This window comes from Drosophila mojavensis, unplaced genomic scaffold, assembly GCF_018153725.1.
Source record: "Drosophila mojavensis isolate 15081-1352.22 unplaced genomic scaffold, ASM1815372v1 contig_74, whole genome shotgun sequence".
Classification (NCBI taxonomy): domain Eukaryota; kingdom Metazoa; phylum Arthropoda; class Insecta; order Diptera; family Drosophilidae; genus Drosophila; species Drosophila mojavensis.
Window position 1 is genome coordinate 1,748,972 of NW_025318899.1, and position 23,357 is coordinate 1,772,328.

Sequence of the window (23,357 nt, forward strand, 5' to 3'; positions counted from 1 at the left end):
TCCCAGTAAGTGCCTGCAGCAATAAACTACTCGAAACATCTCACACGAAGACATTATCGATAAGTGTTGCATGTCGACTTTCGATTAGTTGCAAGTAGCACAAAGTGCAATCGAAATCAAATTTGTTTTTTCTTATTCAACAAGTTGGTTTAGAACTAAATATTTTATTTGATAAAAAAATTGAAATGTTTAATGCTAATGCGACTCGGCGGTCATGCACAAACGCGCCAATAGGCTAGTCAACTGCAGCAGCGAATTACAACCATCGACAATCTTCATGTGCGTAATGCCAATTTCTCTTATGAAGTTCAACTTCAGCTGTTCGTCCACATTCAACCTCTTGCAGACGCGAAATATATTACCAATAATATCCTCCGGTGCATAGCCAAGGCGCCACAATTTCGCCAAGATCTTGTACGCCTTGTGTATATCATTGCTGGCACAATGTTGCAACATATCCTGCAACAGCATCGGATGCGGCTCATCACAAACTTTGAAAACATTGGCGCCCGTAATTTCACCGAATCCTTGAGCCGTGGATTGCAAATTATTAAGAGCTTGTCGCATATCGCCCTGCGCCGTAAACACAATCGCCTCCAATCCATCCTCATCGTACTTGAGCTGCTCTAGCTGACACACCTCAATTAGCTTGGCTAGCACCTGGGCATCCGATAGTTTGCTAAACCGCAGCATGGCGCACCGCGATTGAATCGGCTCAATGATTTTCTCACTCGTATTACAGGCGAGTGCGAAACGCGTTGTATTACTATAGATTTCCATGGTGCGTCGCAGCGATTGCTGTGCACCCTCCGTCATGCTGTCCGCCTCGTCCAGGATTACTATCTTATGCCGGCCGCGTGGCAGGGTGACCTTCTGTTGGGCAAACATCTTGATTTTATTTCGTACTACATCGATTCCACGTTCGTTTGATGCATTCAACTCGAGCACCGCATCCTTGTAGCTGTCGCCCAACAAAATACGTGCCAGGCACTGTATAGTTGTTGTCTTTCCCACTCCAGGTGGTCCCTGAAATAGATTTAGCATTATTTATATCATATCTTCAGTTATATTTACAAAGACATTACCGCAATTATTATGTTTGGCGAATTGCCTTGAGTGGAGAAGACGGATAGGCGGGCGACTGTATCTTCATTGCCTACAATTTCATCGAACTTAACAGGCCGATACTTTTCAATCCAAGGCAAATTATTGCGCTTGTCTACAACCACAATTCCTGTTTCCTCTGGCATTTCTCTTTTATTTAATTAAATAACAAGTTTTGACCCCGAGCGCAATTGCAAACATAAAACGCGGGATTCGATTTTTTAGCACATATCGCTTCGACGTCAGTTTTATAGCAGTGAGCTAACTTATTGAAATAGCAACTGTGTCGGCCACACATATCGAGTGATTGTGATCGAGTAGTCATTATCGCTGCTCATGATAGTTGTGTGCTCAGTATCGATAAGTGTAGATGTAGAAAAAAATATAGTGAGAATATGGCGAGTCTTGAGGGCCAGCAAGAAAATTATTCGAATAATCCAGCAGGTATGCATTAAAAATGTGAAACAACCAAACAAAATATAACTAGAAAACCGTGCGCGTAAAGTGACCAGTGCAAATATTGAACAAACAATTTGTGTAACAAAGAGCCACGAAAAAAATTTGTTGGTCGAATGGGCAGCAGCAACCAAGACAACGACGACGACTCACACTCGAAAAAGCGAACGAAAAAAAAAGAAGAAGCCAGAAGAAGTGTTTGCTTCATATGGGTGAAATTGCCCCCGTGTGTTTTTTCAAGTTCCTTACAGTGTGGCTGTTGTTTTGCCAGCGCTAAATCCCCCCTTACCGGAGTTTTGAGTTATAAATAAAATTTCGTTCAAAGTTTCCAGAGGAAAAACATTTTTGCCGTCACCTCAGCCGCAGCCAGCGTTTACAGTCATCGTGAGGCAGCAGCTGCGCTGCAGCTGCACATTTGTTTGTGTGTGTGCTTGCGTGTGTGTATGTGTATGTATGTTTGTCCGTCTGCCGCCGTCAACTTATCAAGTGCGTGTTTTTTCTCCTTGCCCTACAAGTGCAAAACAGAAGCCGATTGATTTTCCTTTTCTTTTTTGTTACATTCTCATATTCATTTCTTTTTCGGACTTTATCGAGTGAGTGTTCGCAAAAAACTAGTGAAAATTCGTGGAAGATACTTAAAAAAAAATGTATACAATATATATATATATAAACAGCGGGGCTGAATGAACTTTTACAACACATAGTTTACAAATATTTCTTACGAAACCAAAACACAAACTAAAGTGTTTATTTTGCTTTTGTTTTTCTTATTTACTTGCAGTGGAAAACATACCCAAACGACCCGAAAGCCGAGAGGGGAGCGCCGAGCGAAAAGGTAAGACTACGTTTTATGCACTGCTCTAATTATTATATATGTATGTATAATACGGGACATATGTATATATATGTTATATAAAATTTACATAGGCGACTATTGCATGCTCTTACGGTTCATAAGTAAAACGTAAGGGAAATCGAAATACATAATAGTTAAGAATATATATTAATAGGTCAGCTATTTTATGGTCTACCCTTGTACAAACTAATATGATGTTATGATATCATACACCAAGGAAAATCACTATAAGAAATCTATGCAGGGTTTCATAATTTTTAATTTTAGCACAATTTTATCACATATACTAGAAATAGATAGGAGATATTAACATGGGCTTTAGTTCTGAAACACCTTTCTGTTGTAGGGTATGCTGATTCTAACACCAAGTTTGCAACTTTTTGAGTAAAGCTATAAATATAAATATTTATAAGGATATCAATGGCAAAGCAATTTCTGCAACCATTCAAAATATTGTTAACAATTAAAAATGAACTCGTTAACGCTTACGTTACGTTATACTAACGTAGGTCGCCTGACCACCGCGTTGCATGTCTTGTGACAAAAGCCGAATGCTCTAAAAATGCAAGAGCAAATTGAGCAGCGAAATTCTTGTGTCGAGGGACAAAGCGCGAGTGGGCTGCTAATGCATCTGCAGCTGTAAGCAAGCCCATGGAGCAGACTAAAAAGACAAACACTAAAAGGTGGGCGACGTACATACATACATACATTTGTATGTAGCTTCATATGTGATGCGTCGCCGCTGTCGTCTGCCAACGTTCAAGGTTGTTGACTCTGGCATGATCATTCACATTCACAGGTGATGATAAGCAAGTTCGCTATCTAAGCGCTGTTACAGAAGTGTCTCTAAATATATGCGGATAAAATAGAAACACAGCTTGGCCCCGATACAATGCCAGTTGTTGCAGATGGGAGTTTGTGTATTTGCCTTTTGTTCGAACAATTTGCATTCAAAATTACGTCATTGAATTCCATAAATACCAAAATATACGATAACGCGTTATCGCCCGGCGATTGCCGATTGGCGATTACAACGAATGCGCAGAAAGTTAGTTGACCAATTGCCACTTGGCTAAATTTGAGTAGTTTTTACAATTTCTTTTTGTTTGATTTTCATTTTTATTGCTTTTATTTTGCACAATGGCTCAATGTCATTTTAATAAAAAAAAAAAAAAAAAAAAATCAACTATGCGCTTATATTTTACTCTTTGCCTTATTTGCTCATCGCTCAGCTCTGGGGGCGACCTATGTATGAGTGTATATATTTATGTGATTGTATGTGTGTGCATTGTTATTGTAGTTTGTTGTCAATTGACCCACATACATACAAAGCGAGCGCACAGCGAGTGACGATGACGTCAGTCGGTGTAAAAGTCGCGCGGCTGTTGTGGCCGGCAAATGCCAAAAAAAAAGGCGAGTAAGCTCTAGTTCTGGTTGAGTTCATTCGACTAGCACATACCCTGCAGACAACAATGACAACTAAAAATTAATGTAGCATGAGTTATATAGTTATAGTTTTCCTTGTAACCCAAATATATTTATTAATTTGGCTAATATAAATATCCAGCCTCAACTGAAATGAGCAAAAGATTTCAATCTACCCGATTTGCTCATTTTTATGGAGTGTAGGGCATTAAAAACAAGCGGCAGCATATGAACAATATTGCTGAAGCTTTATCGATTTTACTTTTATTTTTTTGCCACAGGTAGCAAAATAATTTCGTTGATTAAACCTAGCATCTACATGCGAAATAGGAATGTTCGTGCTGGTTGCCGCACCCGCCAGTCAGTGCCAGCGCCCCCACTCTCAATCGCAAAAACATCAAGATTATATACAAGTCTAATACATTTTTGTTTCCATTCACATTTTGACAGCGTCCAAAGACCGAGAAGAGAAACTGAAATATGCGCGCGATCGACAGAATGAGGAGAGACAGAGAAAAATCGAAGAGCTGCGAGCCCAAGCCGAGGCGGCACAAAAGTATCGTGAACAAAAGGAGGAGGAGCGTCGTCGTCGCATCGAGGAGATACGTGTGCGTGACACAGAGAAACGTCATCAGGTGGAGGAGCGCAAAAAGGCCATCATTGAGGCCGAGAAGGAGCGACGAGAGTATATACTCAAAAAGAATCAAGTGTGTAGAACATACATATACTATCCATACATATCTATATATATTGAACTCTGCTTTTGCTTTTACAGGAGCGCGAATCACGAATAGAGACAAAGAAACGGGATAGAAATTCGATTGCGTTTGCTTTTGGCTCGTCAACGCCTCGTTTGCTGGATGTGCCAACGGATTATGGCCTGGTATCGCCCAGTAATTTCTGGAGTCAAAGACGGTGCGTCTATATAGTCTAACCAAACTATATGGATACCATAATTGTATATGATTTTATATATTTATAGTTCCACATCTATATCAAATGTAGCGGGCGCCTCGCTCTCACGTCGCAGTTCCGAGCGTGAACTCGCCGATAGTGGTGCTAAGAAGCGTACCTCCTCATCCACGGACAGGCAAGATGGTGAGTTAGTAGAAGTAGTAACAGCCCATCAAAACAACTTTCGGTCGAACTGTCACAGACACACACACGCACACAACCACACACACACGTTACACGGAGTACAATTCAGCAACAACACTTAATCTTAACTATTTATTTTGCAGTTAATTATACTTTAGACAAACCACTCATAATTTACAGAAACAAGAAAACTCAGTTTTGTTTACGTGACAATCTCCCACCATATATACTAAATAGTTATTTGTCTATATATAACCGCTTCCCAAGTATCTGTGAACTGTTGCAGCAGTGTGCAAATAGTTATTAACTTGATTTCAATATCACCTATCCTACACCCCGTTTATTTGATTTACAAAATATACATTTTTATATACCCGCCACTTTAGCTAATTTCAAAACAGTTAGCTTCAGTTCTTGTTAATTTTTTCAATTCTCACTATTTCTCACTTATTATCTCTCTCTCACTCTCTCTGTTCAAACTGCCCCCCACATTTAAACACCTCTGCACACAGATCACCGCCGTAAGTCTTCGTCCATGTACGAGGTGTTCAATTGGGGCTATTCGAACGATGAGCCGCCAAAGCGTTTTTCGCTATCGATAGCTGGCAGCGAAATAAATATCGATGGGCCAGCCCATCCCACTAAGAATAACGCCCAAAAACTGACTTCCACAACAACAACAACCACAACTGCGCACAGACCATATACAACAGCAACAACTGAAAGCCACTACAACAACAACAATAACTCATATCGTAAGGGTGAGGGTTCCTCTTCTCTACTCTTCTACTTCTCTATTGTTCCTGTTTTGTTATTGTATTCCCCAATTTTATTTAATTGTTGCCCTAACCGCCCTCGTTTCTAAGAAGCTCTCCTAACCGGCATGTGCCCAAGTTATTTGCATGATCTAATAATTGTACCTTGTAAAAAGAATCCTTTAAGATGAGCACGAAAGCTTTCGATTGTAATTATCGACTGCGATTATCAATAAATAACAGTGCGTCACTTGATGTTGATAATAATTTATTAAATTATCTGTCGTTTAGATTGATTACCAAGATTGATATATAATTGTGTTATCGACTAATTTATCGATTATTAACAGCATTTATTAATTTGTTCAATAAATGTACTAAGCATATGCAATGCTAATTTTATTTACTCTGATTACACTAAAATCGATATTGTTGATCGACTATGGTTAATATTATAGTTAATTAGGGTATTCATATGCTGAAATCTATTAACACTGAATGAATTTATTAGCATAATCGATGTAATCGATAACTTGTGCTATCGATAGCTGCAATGCTCTTCTAATTAGGTCTTGTATTCCTTAACATGTTACGCTCTCTATAACGCTCTCTCCCTCCTCCAAGCGGCGGCCTCTAGTTATACCCTGAACCCATTGAAACTGGGAAATCATGGTATAATGGTTTTGTTTGATATACTTTATTTTTTATCCAACTACCCGATTTTTAGTAGCTCTCTTGCTCTCTTTTTCTCTCACACACTTGGCATGGTAATTGCTTTAGCATTTGCTTTTGGTTACTCGATGATACATTTTGCATTAGTTCCAAGTTTCGGTCAACACTTTTTGATCAAATAAAAAAAAAAAAACAAGAAAAACAAAAACCAAATCCCAAAAAAACCACAATTGCAGAAGATAACGTTGACACAACACAACAGAACATGATGTTCCGAAGCGTTTACCGCAGGAAAACGGATCTCATGCCGACAATACCCAGCCCTCGAGACGGGCACTATGGTTCGCGCAGCTCACTGAGCACCACGCCCAGAACCCCAGGTAAGAACGACCCACAACCTCCCCCTCCCCCTCTCAAAAACACCTCTACAGCCTCCAGCTATCATCAACATCCAGCTCTCCAGCTGACTGTCATGATTTTGTATTCATCATCATCCTCATCATATTCATTATTCATATTCACATTATTTCATCAACGTATTCAGTTAGGAACAATCAACGACAACAACAATGACCGCTGTGTGACCATATGAGAGGTTTGGCCTTTCGTTTCTTCTTGCTTTTGATTCTACTCGGAGATATTATATTAGGCAATTTCTGCTCAAAACTCACTAAACACCACACACCACCCCAACCACCCATATTGTAGCAAAATTCTGTACCCATTAGTGTGACGTCTACTGTATATATAAATATATATATATATAGCTGCATAAGGAACCACAAGCACCACCACCACAACCAACCACAAACAACAGCTACAACAATGCTACAATGTTACTGATTCTGATTCATCAACACTTTCTGAACCACTTTCCACTTTACATATCACCAACAACAACTACAACCGACCCACCTAGTAGGACGCGCCTACTCGATGAATCGCCTGGATCAGCTGGCCCAGCCCATCCGTCGCAATGGTGAGCACATGCGTGCCATACTGGAGCGGGAGCGACGTGAACGCGAACTGGAAATGCTGGACGAGACGGCATCGCTGGGTGGCCACAGTGCCAGCGGTCGGCGTGGCCCGGCCAGGGGCAAGCGAGCGGGCAGTGCGAGCGCCGGAGGCAGTGGCACCTCGACAGCGACTGGCATCATGTCGCGCAGCATGACTCATCTGGCTGGCTGTGCTCAAAGGGAGCGTGGAAAGTATTCGTTGGGTGGCGGCATCTCGACAAGCTTTCGGCCTTTGAGCAGCGGTCAGCGTGACTCTAGTAAGAGCATGACACAGATAAGCTATTCGTGGTCGACCACAAACAGCACCAACAACAACCACCAACACCACCACTACCACTACCCACAACAACAACAAGAACAACGCCAGTCGAATCTTGGCTTGCAAACTGCAGCAACTAAAAAATATCTTCAAAGCTCATTTGCCTCATTCAACAACCTGTCGTCTAGGCGTGCCCAGCAACAATATGCGAACTCTACTATTACTAACCCCAAATACCGTTATCACGACCTCGATCCAAACTCATTGTTGTTCATGAACTCTTCTAGTTTGTTAGTGAATGCAGGTGTGTGCGATCAACAAAAACAACAACATCCAAAAAAAACAACAACTACAAATTACCCTACCATAACACACAAATACACATCCTATATATTTATACTTTCGCGGTGACTAGCATAGAGGTCCATTGACATCTCTAAACACCTACACACACACACACACACACCTTGTAATCCCCTAAAAAGTAGCTAACGGGTTTATATTCTTATGCGAACAACATATGGCACACAAACTACACACATCAACGCCCTCACATGAAGCATATTAGTTGCTGTTATATACCAACATATACCGTTATTATCAAATACAATACGTAGACTTATCGATCATGTTTCAGCGTTAAAAACGAATTCATGTATTTAAATCATCATATCATTAACTTGTCTTTCCTAGATTTCATAAAGATCAACTACAACTGATCGATTAATTCCATATTGTACAGTTATAACTTGTCGATAGAGCTCAAAACTCATCTAAATCATATTGATTATAGTAGTAAACAACATAATTATAGTAGTATTTATCGATAGAATCGATTTAAATTTACAGTTCAACAAAGCAACTATCCCTTTAAAAACCTTAATCAACGATTAAGTATTACCGTTTTTCTACAATGGTAATCCAAATAAAAAGAATCCATTTTTAGATGGACAGTATCGGAACTGGACAACAATTAGCATATTTAAAATCGATAACATTTGTACTCGTGCAATCGATCAATCAATGTTCATTGTTCCATATTGTGTGCTGAGCATTGTCAGCTGTTTGTTCGATTTCGTATGGACTAAACTATACATTAATCCACACACGCACACACACAGTCTACACACACACACACACCCACACCCAATCTCCATAGGTTACTTTGGTTTATGCTTTGTGTCTTTTTCTGTTTGGCTCACTCTACGTAATTGTGTCTTTCTCTATGTTTGGTACTTTGTTTAACTCGTTTGTTTTTAGGATTTTATTTTCTCTTGTGTTGTTCCTCTTTCCACTTTTTGTTTTATTAATGACAAAGAACTCTCTCTGGTGACGGTCACAAATCACAAATTACATTATTTTTATTTGGTTCTCACCTGCTCATATATATAACTAAAAGATCTAAATAATATTAATTGAACTGATTTCCGCAAGGTGACAGCCATAACTAATCTGTTCTTACCTTAGGCTCGCGTTCTGGCAATGTAACACCCGGCGGACATGGTCATCTGAGCGGCTCACGCCCCGGCAGCGCAATGTCCACATCAACCACGTTGTCCACAGCCAATCCCGTGGCACGACGACCAGCGACAGCGCCGCGCAAACCACGACCAGCTAGCATAGCAGGCACTGGCATGTCCCTAGATGGTAAATGAGAAATATTATTTAATTAAACTCTATGGATCCTAATACTGAACTCATCCACCCACAGAGTTGAACAAACTAAAGCGGGACACTCACAAGCCACCATTGAAGACAACAAATACGGCCTCGTCGCCATCCACGTCTACAGCACAAACGACACCCAAACGAACACCGAACCTCATGTCCACGTCAATGATCGTCACCTCCAGCTCAACGCGCATGCACAGCGCCGAAAAGAAGACGCCACAAAAGCGGGTTAGCTTCCAACTATATAGAAAGAACCACACAGACATTTGTCCACTTGAAAAGCTATCTATATTTATGAAACATTATTGTAAATTGAATATTTATCTGTTATTCTCCTTGATTTTAGGAAACGCTGCCACCAAAGTCTGCATCCGCTTCCAAGGCACAGCCACGCAGTCGCACCGGCAGCATGGAACGCATTAATCGACGCAACAAGGAGTCCACAATTAAGGCTGCACCCGTTCCTTCAGTGATGAGCACGTCCATGATTGTGACCAGCAGCTCCACGATAACAGCTGCACCAGAGGCAAACGGTGTGGCGAAGGATCCAGTGGAACAGGTTGCTGCAGAGTTGCCAGCCGAAGCAGTGGTTGCTGTTAGCAAGGCGGAAAAGGAGGCATTGAACACAGTGAAAACGGAGCAGCAACAGGAGGAGCAGCAGCAACAGCAACTGCAACAAGATGCTAAGACACAAGACGATCAGGTGTCGCAGCCAATTCCAGTAGTTGCAACTGTCAGCGTGGATGAGAAGGCAGACGAAGGCAATGAGAAGCCACAGCCACAATCACAGCCACAACCACAGCCACAAGTTCCACAGGAATCTAAGAAGACACTGCGTAATGGCGGCAGCAAGGAGAACTCGGAGGTGCGTGAATTGACACCCCCATCTGCGGATGGCAACAACAGCAACGATTTGATGACCGCATCGATGATAGCCAAAAAGATAACGACTGAGGAGGAGGCTAAGGCCGCATTAGCCGAAAGACGACGCCTGGCCCGCGAGGAGGCCGAACGACAGGCGGAATTGGAGCGCCAAAGGCTTGAGGCTGAGCGCCTTGCCGCGCTCAAGGCACAAGAGGAGGAGGCCGAACGCCAGCGACTATTCGAAGAGGAATCCACACGCTTGGCCGAAGAGCAGCGACGAGCCGAAGAGGAGCGTCTGCGCAAGGCCATCGAGGTAAGAGTCAGGCAGATGGAGAAGCTTTCCTGAAATAAGAGTTAATCGAAATCGCTTTTAACAGGAAGCACAACAGCGGGAAGAGGAGGAACAGCGCCGACGTGAAGAAGAGGAACGCCAGCGTATTGAACGCGAGGAGGCCGAAAAGAAGGCAAAGGAGGAGGCTGAAAAACTACGTGTCGAGGTGGCCGAACGCCTCAAACGCGAGGAGAAGGAGCGCGAAGAGCGACGCAAACGTGTCGAGGCAATTATGTCGCGCACACGTAAGGGAGGCGGGGCAGCTGCTACGCCCGTCAAGGTAGTAAAAGATCAAAATCTTGAATTCAATATTTGTTGAGATTGAACTTATTAAACAATTTGCAGGAATCCTCGGAGCCCAAGGCTGGTGCACCCAAGGAAGCAAATGATGCGAACAGCAGCAGCAGTAACTCAACTGGTGGCTCGCCGAGCAGCAGCAGCACAATCAATGATGCAGTTGCACCAACGGCTACTGAGACAGAGTCAATGGAGCAGCCACCAAACAGTCAGGCCATGTATGAGCAATCGGTGCTGGACAAAGAGAATTCACTAATAAACAGTTTCTCAAATTTGATAATTGATGAGAATGCTAAGAACAACTTGCAACAGTACGAGGTGAGCAATGGCAAGCTGCATGTGGAAACAACAGCAGCTGCAACAGTTCCAGCAGCAGTGGCCAATGGGAATGGCCATATCGAGAATGTGAACAACAAGAAGTGAGTCGAGCGCAACAGCTGCTTAGAGTCTTAATTGACAACAACAAGAACAACAACTAAATGGGCTTTACTCATTGCAGCGACATCAATCTGCTGCAGGATGCAGTGAATCCAGCTGTTACGCAGCTAATCGATCTGAGCATAGAGTCCCATCAACCGCAACAGCAACAGCAACAACTGCACATGAACAATAACAATAATAATAATAACAATAACAACAATAACAGCTTGCTGACGAGCACAGCGGCAAACAACACGCTAGTCACTGCTGATAGTCACGAGAATAAAGGTTGGTTATTATGAAATACACTTAGTATATATACTATAAATAATAATCTTCCTAATCTCCACAGATATATCGCTGCTGTGAATTCGTTGAAGTTAACCAAAACAAGATTGTTTTCTAAACTAAAACAAGAAAATCAACAAAAAAAACTGATATATAGCTAAATGTGTGTGGAGTATTTATTTATAGAATTGAGTTAAACAAACAAAAAAAAAAAAGGAAAGCAAAAACAAACGTGGCGAAAGGCAACAAATTATGGTTACTAGCGATACTAACAAAAACAAAAACCAACAGGAAAAATGCTTATAAAAACTATATACACTATTATATACATATATATAAAAGAGAACTAAACATTATAAGCAGGCCAAGCTGCTAAAGAGAAATGATGCGAAAAGCGTTTGCATGTAATATTAGTTAAGAACTAAGACAAAACAAAAGTAAAGAGAATGCTGATAAACCATAAAAAACGATATATATGAATATATATTTATATAATGCTGATCAAGCCCAAAATCATCAACATGCTAAGCAATTCGATATCAAAATGTTCCAAAATGAAATGAGCGAAAAAAATTGATGATTTTTAATTACAATTTTGCTAATTAATTCTAATAATTATTATAATTACTATTGTGTGTAAAAGGAAAATTGCTTGTGAGTCCCAAACTCTGCGTTATATATAATTGAAAATTATATATAGAAAAGCGAGGAATAGGAAGAAATTTGAGATGAAGCATGGGGTATATTTTTATGTGTGCAAGCCCCCCAAAAAAGAGACAGAGACAGAAATGTTTGGAAAGTGTAATAGATGATAATACGATTTATATACGACCTCAATGCTGGGCGCTGTTCCCTCGTATCCCCCCTCCCAACACCCTGCTGTGTGTTTAATGCCCAATTTTTTTATTGCACAGTTGTTTGTATAAGTTAAGTTTAAAAATACGTTGAGCCAACGAATCGTGAGGTATTATTTATTAAAAGAAATGAAAGTGAAACAATTACGAAAAACAAAATATTGTCTGAAATTATTTGCTGATACTATTGTTCTATGTTCAGTATGCGATGCGTAGCCTCTGTAAACAAACACAGATATCAGATATCAGTGCTTAGACACACACACGAACACACACATGCATACACATACATATATGTAACTAGGAATTAGAATTATTTTTTGATTAATCTGTCAAATTCTGCTCATATTTTGCTTGTTTAAATGTAATAGTGTTCTTCTCTCTGTGTATATTATTTGTCGAGTCAATCTTTATATATAAATATTTTTTCGATATTCTTTTTTTATATATATATATACACACATATACACACATCTACATTTGTAATTTGTATTTATCCATGTGCAAAATAAATTATGATTATTTTTTTAATTAAAGAAAATATTAGCAAAATTATTTAGCATGCACCCAAGAAATATGAAATTGTAAAAATAAATTAAAACTTAAAACAACATTTCAAATAAACCATAGTCTATAAAGCATATATATTTATATATGTGCCACACCCACTTGTACTTGAGCGCGAGGGCCTTAACATGCATGAGAGCAAACAAATAATTAATTAAATAAAAATAAAAAGCAAAATATTAACTGATAAATACAACCATTTAAACCGTTTATTAGTAGTTGTCTAGTTAAATGGAATGCTTTTCCTATGTTTAAACAAGTAAATAAAATTAACTAAAACATAAAGGCGATATAATCAAAAGACAAATGACATACATATTTAATAAATATATTAAAAATTAAAGAAAACTTGTCTTGGCTGCAGTATATTCTTAGAGCTATGTATATTTAATATAACAATTATATGTGCAAAAACAAAACAATTATAAAAGCAATCCTATTTATTTAGAACACATTACAACAACAAAAACACTCACTAAATACACTGAAAAAAAAACAACAACAAATTATGCAATTCTCTTCTTATCTTTGAAACATATATAAAACACTTACATAACAAATATATTTATGTGAATAAAATGTAACTAATTCTCAAGGCAAACTAAAACTGATAAACAAAAAAAAAATAACCCGCAAGATTTATTTTTTTCTGCTTGTACTATCAGCCAATGACATGGACATGTCTGGCATGCTGTGATAATGCCTTAGCATGAAAGCACAGACTATTTATTACCACTGTTTAGTGCTATTACTAATAACAGGCTTCATATCGTTTTACTTTAAATGTCATAAGCAAAAAAAACATTCGAACAGCCGTTAGCTGCGATAACATGTGCAATATGACATCATCATCATCAACAGCAGCAGCTGTTCGAGAGCTTTTGAGAGCGGCTCATTAAAACTGTTTTACGCTCCTCGTACTGTTATTGTGTCTCTCACCGGCTGGTACTGTTAACATTAACAACAGCGCTGTTAATGGCTTCAAGTTTTCTTGGTTTTGGCTGTTGGCATGTCACGCTCAAAGCGCTTTTAGTATTTGTTACGAGCGGACGTGTGTTGTACGCAACGTGGAAATATAAACATATATATATATATTACCAATTTGTGATAAACATTCCATTGGCCAGAGTGCAACGTTAAGCTACTTTTTTCGACCAAAAACGTAACGCAACACACCCTACAAACCCGTTTCCAACCAAAAATCCAGCAGCAGCTACAATAACAACAACAGCAGCAAACATTAACATGTCTTCGAATCGTGCTCCAAAGAGTGGCTTTGCGGCCGAAGCGCAGCGCAAGGTAACCAAATTTTTGCCAAAAAACATAATATTGTATGCATGCATGTGTGTGAGTGTGTGTGACTGTTAAGCTGCAATGCCTTTATTTGGGCATTTGGAACCGAGTTGCGTCTTTTCTCGCGCGCCAAAATTCAGGCTAAAAATGGTCTTAGAGATGACCTCATTCCCAATTTGCAGTTCGCGATGATAAGTCATCTTTAAGTGTGCATGACACTGTATGAGTGTGCGAGTGTATCTAAGTGTGTGTGGCCATGCATGCGTAATTTCTAAAGTTAAAGTTTGAGTTGAAATTCAATTAGGCAATTGTTTGCACTTGAAACGATGCTTTGTCAGGCTTCGTTCAGCTGCAGCTGAGCACAATTTCGTCTCTCTCTCTCTCTCTCACTCTCTAATTCTTGATTGCTCAATGGGCTTCATGGGTGCCAAATTACAATGCAGAGAGCAAAAGGGATCGCAGCAATCACAGTGTGGCCCTCGCTTGTGCTTGCATTCTCTTTCTCTTTTAAACTAATTTAACATTAGTGACGCTTATTTACTGCAATTTACATATGTAGGCACGGTATACATACAGATATATGCGGAACTGGGCTTACATGTATCCCAGTGTCGCCATTTCCCCCGCGTTCGCCGTGGCAATTACGCAATGCACTGTCCCTGCGACGTGAGTGAAATTTGAAATTATATATGGTATGTGGAGAACGAAAGAGAGAGAGAGACAGAGAGGGTGAGGAAGGGGAAGAGGGAACGGATTAAGTGCAATCCACTAATGGACGCCAGCTACGAAAACAATGTATTCAGTTACAGCATTGGTCAAACAGAACAGACAACGAGAACGACAACTGGAGGGACATTTCCCTTAGCGTCTCTCCTTCATTTGCCGCGTGGCTCGTTGCGCCGCACCGCAGCCCCCTTTATTATGTTTCCTCTTTTTCTTTTTTCGCCGCGATCAACGGCTTCGCAGGAGCGAGAGAGCGCGATGATGTCATTGGGCTGCTTGCCTGCCTGCCAGCTGCCCGTCTTCGTTAACTTCAAAAATGAAAAAAAATATATATTAAAGAAGCCGAAAGAAAGTTATGTGTGAACGAGTTGACGAACTTTGAATGCCCTTGTTTTTGACTTTGATTCGTTCCAATGAAATGGATCGATATGGCAGCTTGCTGGAAATATAATATAAAGCTACTTTCCGTTGATCTACTTATTTGTTTAACGTGTAACCATATATGAATGTATGATATATATTTGTATGTACATATATGTATATATACCAAGTTACATATTTAGTGACAAAATGGACATACTTTAAACAATTGTATCTAAAGCGCCCCACGTAGCGATAGCACCTTTTGACGCACTAACACACATGCGCGCCGCACTTAAGTGTGGAAATGAGTTTGTGTTCGTGTGTGTGTGTGTGTGTTGTATAAGCAAACAAAAACAACATGCCGCTGAATCAACTTTTAAAAAATTGTTTGTCCATTTGACTGTCTATCTATGTGAGAGTGAGTATGCATGTGTGTATGTGTATGTAAAGTCGGTTGGCAGTTATTTTTTTTGTGTACTTTTATGGCAACGACTCAAATTTCAGCAAAAATCGAGTAACTATTATTGAAGGCGCAACAGCCCGTTCCCTACGTTCCTCCACTTCCTCTTCTTCGATTCCGCTTTCTAGACATACCCTAAGTGTAACCCTTACGCCCCTCGACCCCACACCTCTTTGACCATGTAGCCATTAATTAGTCGTTCGCTTGTCTGTTCGCCCATTCCTCTTCTATATGGGTACCCATAGAAGCGTTAGCACGTACCTATAGTAATCACTGGAACCCGCACGCACATACACACACACCCACACGCACGCTTGGACACCTATACACATGCAAACATAGATATGGTCACATTAATACATCCGCAAGCAGGTTCACCGCCGTATCAGTTTACCAAATGGAACTTGTCGAGCTCTTCTAGGTCTGTTGTTATAAAAAAAGAAAAAAAGAACTATAGTTATGTACCTATGTACAGTACTACGAATCATAATTGTAGTCATACATTTTCAGATAAGCCATAAAAAGTGATGGCAAAACTCAACCAAATCATAAATCAAATTGTTGTTTGAATTTCCGGTGAAACTCGGAGATCGCCAAAAACATAATAAAAGAGCTTGTACTCAATTTTGTTAGACCTATACATACATATATGCATATGTATATCTAACATACAAATCCATACATGGATCATTATATAAATGATACAGTTTTAACGCTATTGTGTACCACTGTGCTGTCTTTTGCAATGTTTACACTTTAGCAAAACAAAATGTAAAAAATATCGTAAAACAACAGTTAAAATCAGTCACATAATTGACCTCGTTTATTTTGCTTGCGGTATTCAAAGCTCGAGTGCTTTTGTTTTTGTTGCTCTATTTTGGTATATTTTTCGTTTTCGCTCAGATATCGGTCACCCGCAATGCTTTGTAATTGTCATCGACCGGCAGGCATGACACATCGAAAAGAAAGCGAAATCGAATTCGGAAATAAAAATAACCGCAACTTGTGAACAGATTTGCCAATCGGGGTTTCTTGTTGTTGTTTATTTTAAAGCATCGCTCATTTTGCACGTAACTAAATCACATTCGCATACAAACACGCCCACAATCATACGCGCATCAACACACACACAGGCACAAGCTGGGTCTTTTGTTTTGTTTCTTTAAGTTTTATGCGTCAACTGTTGATTTTCGAACTAATCATCATTTGTTCAGTTATTGCTTCAGTTGCAAACTCAATAATGACATCATCCTCTGATCCCTAAAAAAATTCATTACGCAATGATCCGTTGCCACGCTAATCATAACTAATCGAGAGAGGGTTAGAGAGAGAGAGAGACAGAGAGAGAGAGCGAGCAATACTTTTACACAATACGCGCGTCTTCTGAAACGGAAACTTGCGTCAGCCTCTGTTAGATTTATGCGACAGAAAGCACTCCCTTCCAATCATACATGCATAAGTATGTACATACATACATATGTACAACTCCTTGTTGCTCTATCTGTCTGTGCTTAACAGTTGTGTCTGTTCGCAATTACCTATTAAAATTGACGAGCAGCGGGTATATGCACTTTGTGCACTAAAGAAAACAGCTGTGAATTGTTTGCCTAAAAATTAAACAGCTTGCAAATTAAAACGGCAGGGCATTCGTAAAAGCGTGTTCTGCGTATGACTAAGCTTAAATAACTGTTATTTTTATTTGCTTTTGCACTGCAATTGTAGTAGTGGTGGTGGGTGTTGCAGCTTGAGGCTTGAGTCTGGTTTCCTTTGCCCGCAGCTTAGCTTGAGCACAAGGCAAGGCTGAGGCTTATGTGTGACAGAGAGAGGGCGAGCTAGAGAGGAAGGGCGAATTGTATGCAAACACTTTTAATTTAACTAAAAGCTCTTTGAGCTAATGAAGAGGCTTTCAGGCTTGGCTAACGCTAATGCGACTTGCGTGCGGGCACCAAAAAAAAAAAATAAATAAAATAAAAAATAAACAACAACAAGACACCCATAGCAAACCTGTACAGTACAACCACAATCAAGCAACTTCATCAAAATAAAAATACTGTTAAAATTAATTAGTTTCCCGCAGATGTTACGCATTGTCGCGCTGCTCTGTAATTGCGCGTAATCGCGCTTAATTTATCAACTGACCCACAGACCCAGTAGCGAGTACCCAACCCATGCGCTTCGAGCTGTACATCAATGTCAGTGTCAACTGCCACATATGTACACTCCGGCACATACAAAACTAAATGGAACTGTTTTTAAGCTTCTGAATTATATACATACATATGAATATGGCTGAGACTCGCAAACTATAAGAGCTTTAGTCTATAAAGTTGAAATATATATTTATTATATAACGAAAGCACCACCAAGCTAAGAAATTTAGATAGGATTATCTTTGATTGCTTAGATTTTACATTGTGCATACAAATTGTTTAAGTTCTTGATAGACTACCTAAAATATGATAATAATCTATCTCCATCTCTCTATCTGCTAAACTCATCTCTATACAAAAAACTCTAGAAACTGTTTGCCTATTTTGAAATTTTCTCTCTATAATAAACATTTTAGAAGTTGTTCGCTCGTTTTGAGCAGTGTATGTAGCGCTGGGTCGCATGCGCAGTGGCCATATTAGGGCAACTATTATAACTGTGCTTTAACAACTTTGGGCCGTTGACCAATGGGAGACAAAGAACCATGGCCTAGTCTCTCAAGAATGTATTTTTATAAATATACATATATATGTATATATATAATTTTGTTGAGTGCAATCACAACGTTGTTGATAAGCAAAAATTCCATTGTGACATCCTCTCCATTATATTTCGTATAAATATGAGCTATATACATACATACAGACATTTATTTTGCACTCTCTTTTACGATAAGGCAAAACTCACGTTCTAGAGCTTTGCATATACAGTTCAGTTACTAACTGTACTTTATACAGAGCAACATTATAAAGTTGTCGTCGAATTTCGTGACGACCTCTCATAGAGCAAAAAAAAAAGAACCAGCTGAATTATCGGAGGCTGCTGACTCATTAAATATTTTAGTAAATAAGAAAAAAAAGTAAAGTAAAGAAAGAAAGAAGCAGCGCCTAAAATATACACTCGTAGACATGTTTGTACCCTGCGAACGCTTTAAATGGGTATAACGGCTATGTAATAGACAGAAGGCGTGGCAGATCCTACAAAGTGTATAAGTATTTGATAGAAAAATTGGATACATTCCGAGATTCTTGCCGAATCCTTACTTGTCTTCAAATAGTAGAGGCGTGTACGTTTGCTTATTTATAGATGTACATTAAGCGTTTCAGTGTATCTGCTAGTCGGACATCTGACCTTGTTTTATTGTTGAATTTGCTAGCTTATTGTTGTTATTGTTGTTGCGCTCTAAGCCAAGTTGTAAGTCATGTTAGCCAATTCCAAATTCCAAAATTCCAGACAAAAGTAAGAAATAGATAGATCGAGCGAAAGATAGATATATTTATAAATATGTATATAAATATTTATGGCGAGACCGCAAATGTGCCAGAAATCGAGCGCATTGATTAGACTCTTAACGGCTATTTTATTTATGTCTATGTAAATGAGTATATATATAGCTATATATATATATATTTATATTCATATATATAATATTTATGAATCCAAAGACCGTCTCGCCAGAGAATCTCTGCTATATACTAAGCTTTTTTCAGCCCAAAATTTATGCATAACGCCTCGCGGGCGTCATTTTATCTGCCAGATACCATCAGCATAATTATCTTCATCATCATCAACATGATTATGATCATCACTGTGGTTTGTCTCGAGAAAATGTCAATCAATAGAAATTCTTATTAATTGTTTTTGAAAAATCACACACAAAACATGATAAATTGAGGCATTGCTCCGACCGATTGTTAAATTATTTTCAGATTCTTTTCTTCGGCTTCAGTTTCAGCTTTCTTTTCGGGGTCAACAGTTTTTTCTAATGACCCGTCCCAAATGAGTGTGAAACGCTTTTTGCCAAAAATTTTGCAGTTTTCAATTAAGCTTTAGCGTGTTTTAATAACTGTATCGATAATTGCTGTTGTTAACGCAAATTTCGATAATCAATTGAAACTTGGTGTAGGAGAACACCAAACAGATTACTAAAACCCAAATTGCTGGTATTTATAGCTTTCATAAACTTTCGTATGTATATGCTACAAGCTTGATGAAGTTATCAAATAATCGATTTATCGTTAAGATAACGTTCGAAGTTCGAACTATAAAAACGTAATGTGCTATACTACAAAATCAGCTACTCATATGACATACTTCTTTAGCCTTCAAATAAATTATAAGCAAAACACTTCTATATTGATATTTATCGATTTAGCTGAAAATGAAGGCTATATCTCTCTCTAATAGAGTCGTATAAAATGTATTTAAATTGCCTACATTTTCTGCTACCCATCATACCCCATTCAAGTGTCAATTCTACAGAGCATATCAAGAGCATGGCGAGCTGTTGACAAAGACATAAAAACAATACTATTTCATTGATTTACATTTTTATGGCCTGTGTCTATCTGCATATCGGCTTCTTGATCAGCACATAACTTTTCCTTCTTCTTCTGCGCAGCTCATAAAATTTGCTTATCGCTATGAGGAACAACTACTACAGTGAGCATTCGATAGTCCCACAGTGCATTCACCTTCATTTATGCAACGCTCCAATTGCAGGCGCCTCGTACAGGGGGAACACGTGATGAGCAAACAAAGCGAGCAGCAATCAGCGTTTGCTCTCTTTCACTATTTCACATTCTCCTCAGCCATTGCAAAAAAAAGGCAACGCAATCAAAGGGACAAACCAACCAATTGACGACAATGTTTGTGAGATCATTTATTTTAATTGAAACAACAGACGGAGGAAGGAGAGAAAGAGAGAGCAATTGTGGGAGTACCCTTACTAATAGAATTCCCGCTAATCTCAAATCAGTTAGCAGACAGCAATTCAATTAAATCTAAAACTAATAACTGAGTGCTAAGTGACAACAGTTTTTATAACAGCTATCTCTCTCCCACCCACACACACTCTCTCTCTCTTTCTCCCTCGCTCTCTCGGTTATTGTCAAATGGAAACTTAACACGCAAACCAATTGACAACTTTTGTGGTTTTCGATTGTTTCTGTTATTTTTTCGCATGTCCACTCCAATAACGCTCAACAAGTGGGCCTCGATTATGAGCCAAAACGGTGCGAAGGACGCCCAAACAGCTGGCGCTTGAGCTTTAGCGCTTTATATGGCCAAAACAGAGATACGAAAATTGTATAAAAAGAAAAAAAGCTAAAACGGCAACAGCAGCGCAACATAGGCAAATATGGTTATGCATTTAGATAGAGAGAGAGAGAGATTGAGAACGTGACTCTATTCACAATTCTCCTGAGACATATGCTGATACATAAATGAGCTTCACTTTATTTAATTATGAAGTTCATTTGAGCTAAGTATCTATAATAAATGGAAACTTGTAGCAAGACTATTCACATTGATGAAAATTTTAGCTATATTTACTATTGTTATATAGAGCTGATATATTCTGATACAGCGGGTATATATAGCATACTATATAGTATACAACTGCTTTACTTCTTACAACTGAAACTGGATTTCATTTAGTTCATAATTGGACCCCAACTTGTATGCAATATATCTAGACTTCTACTATATCGAAACAAAAACCATTTTATCGACCGATAACATATTCTTTATGATTCCAGGGCCCATGCAAGTACAAGTGCATGGGTAAATTTGATATACAATCAAAATTTTGTATTTTATTGATAGCTCAAGATAGAAAAACATATATTTGGGGTTTTATTTTTGGGAGCGCCCGTTGTCTAGGAAACTGCAATCTTATCCTTAACCAAACTTGAATTATGGTCATGAGCACGAATGTTTACGATCCAATTAACGATAGGCGGACTATCTGCAATATATTGCCCCAGATAACGAAAAGACTCTATATATGGGACTCTATATATAATTTCATTTGTGAAACGGCTTTAGTTGAGTGTAGAACATTATGTATCAATCAAAGGTTACGCTGGATATGGCCAAGTTATAAGTTATACATACTAAAGGATATTATCCACTCTACTGCGCTCCTTACAGATAAATTCCAAGTACAGTGAGGAGCTGGCACAGGAGTCGCTGGAATGGATTAAGGCTGTGACAGGTGAACCCATCAACACATCGGGCGATACGGACAACTTCTTTGAGGTGCTCAAGGATGGCGTGATCCTGTGCAAGCTGGCCAATTCCCTACAGCCCGGATCCATCAAGAAGGTTAACGAGAGCAAAATGGCCTTCAAGTGCATGGAGAACATTTCGGCTTTCCTCGAGTGTGCCAAGAACTTCGGTGTGCCCACACAGGAGACTTTCCAGAGTGTCGATCTCTGGGAACGACAGAATCTCAATTCTGTTGTCATCTGCTTGCAGTCGCTGGGTCGCAAGGTAAGCAAGGCTTTAAAGGTATTTATATCACAACATACTAATGATAATTCTCTCGATGTAGGCCTCCAACTTCAACAAGCCATCGATTGGCCCCAAGGAGGCGGACAAGAATGTGCGCAACTTCAGCGAGGAGCAGCTGCGTGCCGGCCAGAATGTTATCTCCCTACAGTACGGCTCCAACAAGGGCGCCACCCAGTCGGGCATTAACTTCGGCAACACTCGACACATGTAGAATCACTCACACTCGTACTTCCTATCGCTCTCACTCACATTCCGCAATAAAGCCAAAACAAAAATGAAAACATCTTCCGTTCCGGCATTCCCCTATTTAAAAAAACAACAACAAAAAGAAAACCAAGACAAAAAATGTATTTATATAAAGCAAATGTTTCTTTATATTTGTATTAGAAATTGAACATTTTTTGCAACAAATTACTTTAATTTAATATTATTAAGTACTCGAACGTACGGATTTTTTAGAATGATTATATAATTCTATTTTCAACAAAAAAAAAAAAATGCATTTCTGGCACGATCAATTACTAATTATCTTATATATATATATTCTTATATAAATCCAGTAAGCACTCAATAATTGTGCCATGACCAAACGTAACGGATTGCCTTGTGACTAAAGTACCGCCAAAATTTAAATCAGAAAAAAGAAGAAAGCTAAAAATCTGTTGAAAAACTAACCACCTCAATTTCAATCAATACCTGAGCATTTAAAATGAATGTATTCAAAGCATCGAAATAGTTGAAAAGAGAAACAAATATATAATATGTATTACTACACATTTAATTGATATATAATATATTTTAAATGTTATTCAATGTTGAAAATAAATATTCTTTTAACAAATGTGATCTATTGATTTCTTATCGATATGCATGTTTGATATGATTGGGGGAGCTATCGATATATGCGTGATCAGGATCACCAGGGTGGCAAACAGTAAATACCAACGCCAATACCACTAACTTCTCTGGTGAGTGCAAATACCAAAACAAGGATGTTAGTGGAATTTTCCATCAAATGCATTTGTATCTATTTACAAATTAATTACACAATTTATCTATATTATTATTAAGCATTCAATAT

At 38.9% G+C, this 23,357-nt stretch overlaps 3 protein-coding genes across 16 annotated transcripts; 2 read left to right on the forward strand and 1 right to left on the reverse strand.

Moving 5' to 3' along the window:
* Positions 1-144: 144 nt before the first annotated feature.
* Positions 145-1,351, reverse strand: LOC6586572 (replication factor C subunit 2). The gene is made up of 2 exons (XM_002012147.4): positions 1,086-1,351; positions 145-1,026 (listed from the first exon to the last, which is right to left on the reverse strand). The coding sequence occupies exons 1-2, from the start codon at positions 1,248-1,250 to the stop codon at positions 196-198; spliced, it is 996 nt and encodes a 331-aa protein (XP_002012183.1). The 5' UTR covers positions 1,251-1,351; the 3' UTR covers positions 145-195.
* Positions 1,352-1,440: 89 nt separating this feature from the next.
* LOC6586573 (ensconsin) lies at positions 1,441-13,439 on the forward strand. Of its 13 annotated transcripts, none has more exons than XM_044010177.1 (15): positions 1,441-1,548; positions 2,342-2,395; positions 4,292-4,548; positions 4,617-4,756; positions 4,824-4,939; positions 5,452-5,700; positions 6,603-6,746; positions 7,286-7,945; positions 9,109-9,288; positions 9,353-9,540; positions 9,659-10,489; positions 10,554-10,787; positions 10,853-11,223; positions 11,304-11,512; positions 11,577-13,439. In XM_044010177.1, exons 1-15 carry the CDS (start codon positions 1,500-1,502, stop codon positions 11,591-11,593), a joined length of 3,699 nt encoding a protein of 1,232 aa, XP_043866112.1. In that variant the 5' UTR covers positions 1,441-1,499; the 3' UTR covers positions 11,594-13,439. The 13 variants fall into 13 exon arrangements, with proteins under 13 accessions (XP_043866112.1, XP_015015903.2, XP_015015902.2 ...); XM_015160417.3 differs by having other exon boundaries at positions 7,286-7,639; XM_015160416.3 differs by having other exon boundaries at positions 7,289-7,945.
* Positions 13,440-13,951: 512 nt separating this feature from the next.
* On the forward strand, positions 13,952-23,084 carry LOC6586574 (myophilin). Of its 2 annotated transcripts, none has more exons than XM_002012149.4 (3): positions 13,952-14,232; positions 21,914-22,255; positions 22,317-23,084. In XM_002012149.4, the coding sequence occupies exons 1-3, from the start codon at positions 14,179-14,181 to the stop codon at positions 22,485-22,487; spliced, it is 567 nt and encodes a 188-aa protein (XP_002012185.1). In that variant the 5' UTR covers positions 13,952-14,178; the 3' UTR covers positions 22,488-23,084. The 2 variants fall into 2 exon arrangements, with proteins under 2 accessions (XP_002012185.1, XP_015015904.1); XM_015160418.3 differs by lacking the exon at positions 13,952-14,232 and adding an exon at positions 21,756-21,839.
* The last annotated feature ends 273 nt before the right edge of the window (positions 23,085-23,357 follow it).

Excerpts from the sequence above, each read along its gene's own strand:
- LOC6586574 (XM_002012149.4), top strand. The coding sequence starts at position 14,179 with ATGTCTTCGAATCGTGCTCCAAAGAGTGGCTTTGCGGCCGAAGCGCAG. Across the intron at positions 14,233-21,913 it reads CGGCCGAAGCGCAGCGCAAG|ATAAATTCCAAGTACAGTGA; the intron begins GTAACCAAATTT and ends CGCTCCTTACAG. Across the intron at positions 22,256-22,316 it reads TGCAGTCGCTGGGTCGCAAG|GCCTCCAACTTCAACAAGCC; the intron begins GTAAGCAAGGCT and ends CTCTCGATGTAG.
- LOC6586572 (XM_002012147.4), bottom strand. The coding sequence starts at position 1,250 with ATGCCAGAGGAAACAGGAATTGTGGTTGTAGACAAGCGCAATAATTTG. Across the intron at positions 1,027-1,085 it reads CGCCAAACATAATAATTGCG|GGACCACCTGGAGTGGGAAA; the intron begins GTAATGTCTTTG and ends AATCTATTTCAG.
- LOC6586573 (XM_044010177.1), top strand. The coding sequence starts at position 1,500 with ATGGCGAGTCTTGAGGGCCAGCAAGAAAATTATTCGAATAATCCAGCA. Across the intron at positions 7,946-9,108 it reads TAGTTTGTTAGTGAATGCAG|GCTCGCGTTCTGGCAATGTA; the intron begins GTGTGTGCGATC and ends TTCTTACCTTAG. Across the intron at positions 10,788-10,852 it reads CAGCTGCTACGCCCGTCAAG|GAATCCTCGGAGCCCAAGGC; the intron begins GTAGTAAAAGAT and ends AACAATTTGCAG.